The sequence below is a fragment of the Tachysurus vachellii genome, chromosome 4, assembly GCF_030014155.1.
Source record: "Tachysurus vachellii isolate PV-2020 chromosome 4, HZAU_Pvac_v1, whole genome shotgun sequence".
NCBI lineage: Eukaryota > Metazoa > Chordata > Actinopteri > Siluriformes > Bagridae > Tachysurus > Tachysurus vachellii.
The window spans coordinates 26,734,552-26,740,317 of NC_083463.1; the positions used below are offsets into that span (position 1 = coordinate 26,734,552).

At 40.8% G+C, this 5,766-nt stretch overlaps 1 protein-coding gene across 1 annotated transcript; it reads left to right on the forward strand.

The window, feature by feature from the left end:
* The first annotated feature begins 342 nt into the window (after positions 1-342).
* desmb (desmin b) lies at positions 343-5,687 on the forward strand. The gene is made up of 9 exons (XM_060868629.1): positions 343-997; positions 1,706-1,766; positions 1,899-1,994; positions 2,310-2,471; positions 3,201-3,326; positions 3,407-3,627; positions 4,019-4,062; positions 4,432-4,520; positions 5,235-5,687. The coding sequence occupies exons 1-9, from the start codon at positions 420-422 to the stop codon at positions 5,274-5,276; spliced, it is 1,419 nt and encodes a 472-aa protein (XP_060724612.1). The 5' UTR covers positions 343-419; the 3' UTR covers positions 5,277-5,687.
* Positions 5,688-5,766: the final 79 nt, after the last annotated feature.

Below are 5,766 nucleotides of genomic sequence, written 5' to 3' on the forward strand. Positions count from 1 at the left end.
TAGAATAAGAATTACTAAGAAATTATAAAATGATTCATCTTGGGCTCTTATGATGCATCTTTTTTCTCACTTTGATGGCGAATCTCAAACCTAAACCAATCACACACAATTGGATGGTTACATGCCTGACAAGCTGTAAAAAACAAGAAAAGCAGAGAACACAAAACAAATTAAAGCATGGAAGAGAGAGAAGTATTAAATAGATAGGTTTAGACTGGAGAAAGGAAAAATGAGAGAAAAGGTTGAAAGCTATGGGATGGGAGGGGGTGAGATGGGACTGTCTAAAAGACTGTAGGGCGGGGATCCACAATGAGGGCCTGACTTCTACAAATAGCCACAGCTGTTGAACGTCCCCTCACTCCTGTCCTCTTTCCTCTCTTATTCTGTGTAAGTGTGTGTGGCTACTCCGTCCTTCCAAAATGAGCCGCGCCTCTTATGCCTCCTCCCAATCCTCCTCATACCGCCGTGCCTTCGGTGGGCCCAGCTTCACCACAGCCCCCATTACCCGCTCCTCTATGCTTGGCCGTGGCTCAGGGGGCTCAAAAGTCAGCTCACGGGTCTACGAGGTCACCAAAACATCAACTTCATCGCCACCAGGCTATAGCAGTTACCGTGCATCTTCCTATGGCATCCCTGCTCTGTCAACAGGTATCTCTCGCTCTTATGGCGGCATGGGTGAGACATTGGACTTCAGCCTGGCTGATGCCCTCAACCAGGAGTTCCTGCAAACACGCACCAATGAGAAGGTTGAACTGCAGCACCTGAACGACCGTTTTGCCAGCTACATTGAGAAGGTGCGCTTTCTTGAGCAGCAGAACCAGGTTTTGACGGTTGAAGTGGAACGACTGCGGGGCCGAGAGCCAACACGCATTGCTGACCTCTATGAGGAAGAAATGAGGGAGCTGAGGCGCCAGATAGAGGTTGTGACCAATCAGAGGTCCCGAGTTGAAGTGGAGCGAGACAACCTGGCTGATGACTTACAGAAACTCAAACTCAGGTGAGAAATAGTCTTAAAAGCCACGTCATTACAGAAGATAAAATAGGTATATTAGAATAGATAGATCAACTTATCGATACTGTTAGAGCAGACAAAGAGGATATGAATGAAGAGCATCACATTACGTGTTTGACTGACGCTTTCTCTACCACTCAGATAATGACAATAGTACACTGAAATTTATTTTTAGCAGAGCCAGAGAGGCTGAGAGGTCAGAAAAGTCATAAGCTTATCGAAACTTGGTTATTTTTGTCTGGAAAATGGTCACATGAATGCCCCCAGTGGTGAGGTCTGTGTCAGAAAACATTTATATTCATATGGCCTTGAGCTTCTGCTGGTTTATTTGGCAGTTCTGTTTGGTGAGAGACAAGAGCAGCTCACAGAAGACCTGCTTGCACTGATCTCTTAGCGTAGGTGTATTCGCATTCTTAGGCAAATTGCGTTTGCTCTTGATTTTCTTTCCTCAATATAACACAGCACACTACTTAGCTGGCTTAAGGTCTGTTTTATTAAAGGCAGTTGTTGACATAGAGTTTATCACCACAGTCTTTTTTTCCTATTCAGGACTAAATATCAAGACATGTTTTTCCCACTTCCAGTTGGATGGTGTAATCTGTGTATGTTGTGAGACAGCAACAAGACTCCTCTTGCTATAAAAGGAAAAGAAGGAAGTGGCTTTTAAAGTCTGTGTATTGTCTCTGACTGCAGGCTTCAGGAGGAGATTGCACAGAAAGAGGAGGCAGAGAACAACCTTGCAGCATTCAGAGCTGTAAGTCTGGCTCACAAACACTAATTGAGTAACTTCAATCCTTAGTATTGTTAGTACAGTGTATATTGTATAACATATTAATATGAGATTATTTATTCAGTGAAAATGACATTGAATGTTCTAAAAAATCAGGATGTGGATGCAGCCACCCTTGCCCGTCTAGACCTGGAGAGACGTATCGAAACTCTGCAAGAGGAAATCGCCTTCCTCAAGAGGATCCACGAGGAGGTCAGATCAATCTAGGCATAGACACACAAACACATATAGATGTTTATTAGAAAACAGAAATAATGTTGCTCTATAATAGCTACAATTAGACAAATGAGCCAACTTGCCAGACCTTTAAAATATGACTGTGCTTTCATACTGGATGTCATTCTGAATCTGTGGTTGTTCATGGAAATTGCAGTGCAACTTTAAAGAGCAGTCTATTTGTATATAAGAAGTAATAAATGTAGATATGCAACAAAAAAGGTGTGTGTGTGTGTGTGCGATGCCACCAAGCTTTTTAACACACTCATCTCTTTAATGTTCTTCATTTAGGAGATTCGTGAGCTGCAGGCTCAGATGCAAGAGACTCAGGTGCAGATACAGATGGATATGTCCAAGCCTGATCTGACTGGTGCTCTGAGAGACATTCGTTCTCAGTATGAGTCCATCGCCGCCAAGAACATTGCAGAGGCTGAAGACTGGTACAAGTCCAAGGTAAGGCAAAGTAAAGAACAAAATAGAAATTTGAATCATTTATCTCAGATAATTGTAATATAAACAATTGTCAAAACAGATCACATATGTTGAGACCATTGTGCATAAAAATCCCAGGAGATCAGCAGTTTCTGAAATACTTAAACCAACCAGTCTGGGAGCCAACAACCATGCCCAGATCCATTTTTTCCCACTACCTGGTGTTATGCGTTATGCATTGCCCTACTGCCAAATTATGAGATGATTGCAAACTATATGAATGTGCAGGTTTACAGGTGTTCCTGTTATCCTTCCTGGTGAGTGTACAGTATAATGAAATGTTACATGTTGATTCATGAATCATATTAGTATTGGGAGTTTGATTCCAGCCTCCTAGTTCACCCAGTGCTTCGGGGTTTCCTCTCTCAGTCCATAGGCATACATTTTGGGTTGAGTGGCATTTCTAAATTGGCTGTAGTGTGTGAATGGGTGTGAGTGTGTGTGCAGTTGTGCCCTGAGTGGGTTGATACTCAGTCCAGGGTGTGCCCTACCTTGTGCCCCGAGTCCAATGGGAAAGACTCCAGGCTCCCTGTGCCCCTATGTAGGATTAGCATTACACAGTATGGATGGAAATAATAACTAGCAAATCCTGAGCATGGTAAATTACATGGAAAAACTCCTTATTTAGTACAATAAAGTACAAACAAATTTCACCCACTAATAAACATAAATGAATGTTTTAACCTCCAGGTGTCAGACTTGAACCAAGCAGTATCCAAGAACAACGAAGCCCTGAAGCAGGCCAAGCTGGAGACCATGGAGTACCGACACCAGATTCAGTCCTACACCTGTGAGATTGACTCACTGAAGGGCACGGTGCGTTTATAACATGGCTCATTAATAACATCCACAACACCGTTGTATTGGTAAATGTCACTGCTGTTTCTGTTCAACAGAATGAGTCTCTGATGAGGCAGATGCAAGACATGGAGGACAGACATGGACATGAGGCTGCTGGCTTTCAGGACACAATTACTCGACTGGAGGCTGAGATCGCTAACATGAAGGATGAAATGGCACGACACCTGCGCGAATACCAGGACCTGCTCAATGTTAAGATGGCTCTGGATGTAGAGATTGCCACCTACAGGAAGCTGCTGGAGGGAGAAGAGAGCAGGTAGGAGCCGGGGTTGTCTGAAAGCAGGTTCTTCTTATAGATAACGATCTTATCTATATCTATATCTTATAGATATTATCTATAAGATATAGATATCTTATAGATAATATAAGATATTATTCTTATAATATCCTTGAAAAGGTGTTGAAGAAGATTTCAGGCAATTCACTAACACCAAGAAAGTAGACTCTATATAAAACGCTTTTGCAGTCAGTACATGAAAAATAAACATGGAAATATTTATTTTATATATTGTTTTATTATAATGGTCACCATGACCCTCTTTAAGTTTGTAGTCATCCAATGTAATGAGCTCTTTATATTTTATATTGATCAATTTTACGCATTATAACAATTTGTGTTTTCAATATCTCTGAAATTCCTCCAACAGGATTACACTGCCCATGCAGGCCTACTCCACGATTAGCTATAGAGGTAAGAGGAAAAAACAGGAAGAAATGAAAACTAAAAAGAGTTCATCTGGAGCAACTTTTGTCTATTGTGATGTGAGCAAACAAAAAAAGTGAGCTCAAGAGGACGAAACGTGCGTTAGGGATGGCAGCTAAAATGTCTGTACAGATAATTATATCTGTACAGACATTTTAGCTGCCATCCCTAACGCACGTTTCGTCCTCTTGAGCTCACTTTTTTCAGAGATATTTGCAATGAATGTTTAATGTTTCATTGACTGTAGAGAGTAAAACATAACACATTTGTGTGTTATTACAAAATTTGTAAGTAGACAAAAATGGTATCAAAAGCAAATTATCGTGCTTATTGTTGTGATATTTGTCTGTTACACAGAGACCAGCCCAGAGCACCAACAACGAGCTTCTGAAATGCATTCAAAAAAAACAGTGCTAATCAAAACGATCGAGACCCGTGATGGCGAGGTATAACACACATGCACACACACACACTCACCGTCCACTTTATTAGGACCACCTGCAAATTCATGCAGTTGATCAGGATTTTATGCATTTCATGGCTGCAACATTACTGGCTGATTAGATAACTGCACAAATGTGTGTACACAACCTCACTGCCAAACATGCTCCTGTAAAGACACTGTCATACAACATGTCTCAACTTCTCAGAATAGAATCACGATTTTTCCTTTAACGCAAACACACTCGACACTCACACACACTACTACGGCTTACTCACAGCAGCAGTGCAGCTTCACTCTTACTTTCACATTATACCAGAGAAATACAGGAAGAGTGTGTACTTCTCCAGCATATTCTGTATTTAACAATCACAACATGCTCTCATGACTGAAAATTCCTAGAAATTCGCCCAGTCAGTGTATATGAAAAGTTATGATACAAAGTCCAGGTGATATGCAGTTAGTTTTTAACAAAATCTAACAGAATTTGTTAGACATAGTTGTGTGTTCAAATCCCACTGCTGAGCTTTTGTGTAAAGCCCTTAAACCTTGCTTAGCGCCTTGTAAGTGCATAATGACTGAAATTAATAGAAAATGTATGCTATTTGGACCCTTATAAGTATTTTTTACACATTTTTGCATTGCGTGATGGATTTTTTTTTTCAAAGGCATGGGTTCATATGTTCATGTCCCTGCAATTCTTTTTGTCACTTTATAGGTGGTGAGTGAATCTACACAGCACCAGCAGGACATCATGTAGAGCTTCAAACAAGGAGCTGAACCACAAAAGCCACAAGAGGCTTCAATAAAACCATATAGTCCAGCCTTATATCCTGTGCTTTTTTTCATTACTCCAAACACAGCTTATTTGAAACATGAGCACTGCTTCCAAATAGAGAGAAAGGAACTTTAACATTTTGCTTTTTTGGAAATTTAAAAGAAAAAAGTTAATTGAATCTACGCTGAAGATCCTTTTGTATTCATGCAAAGCCAAACCATAAGAGAGGAACTTGGGAAGAAGAAAGGACAAAAGGTGAAAACAAAGGGAGGGGCTTACATGTAGGTGATAAAGAGAGCAAGAGAGGACAGGAGGAAGGGCAAATGATGAGGAATTAACTAGCAGCCATGACATGTATGATGAGGAAATCAGAATAAAGAAAATATGCATCAAGCACTCTACTCTTTGTGTGTGCATGTGTTAAGTATGCAAATAAAGAACTACCCAATAAAAACATATCACAACCCACATG

Excerpts from the sequence above, each read along its gene's own strand:
- desmb (XM_060868629.1), top strand. The coding sequence starts at position 420 with ATGAGCCGCGCCTCTTATGCCTCCTCCCAATCCTCCTCATACCGCCGT. Across the intron at positions 1,995-2,309 it reads TCAAGAGGATCCACGAGGAG|GAGATTCGTGAGCTGCAGGC; the intron begins GTCAGATCAATC and ends TTCTTCATTTAG. Across the intron at positions 3,628-4,018 it reads CTGGAGGGAGAAGAGAGCAG|GATTACACTGCCCATGCAGG; the intron begins GTAGGAGCCGGG and ends TTCCTCCAACAG.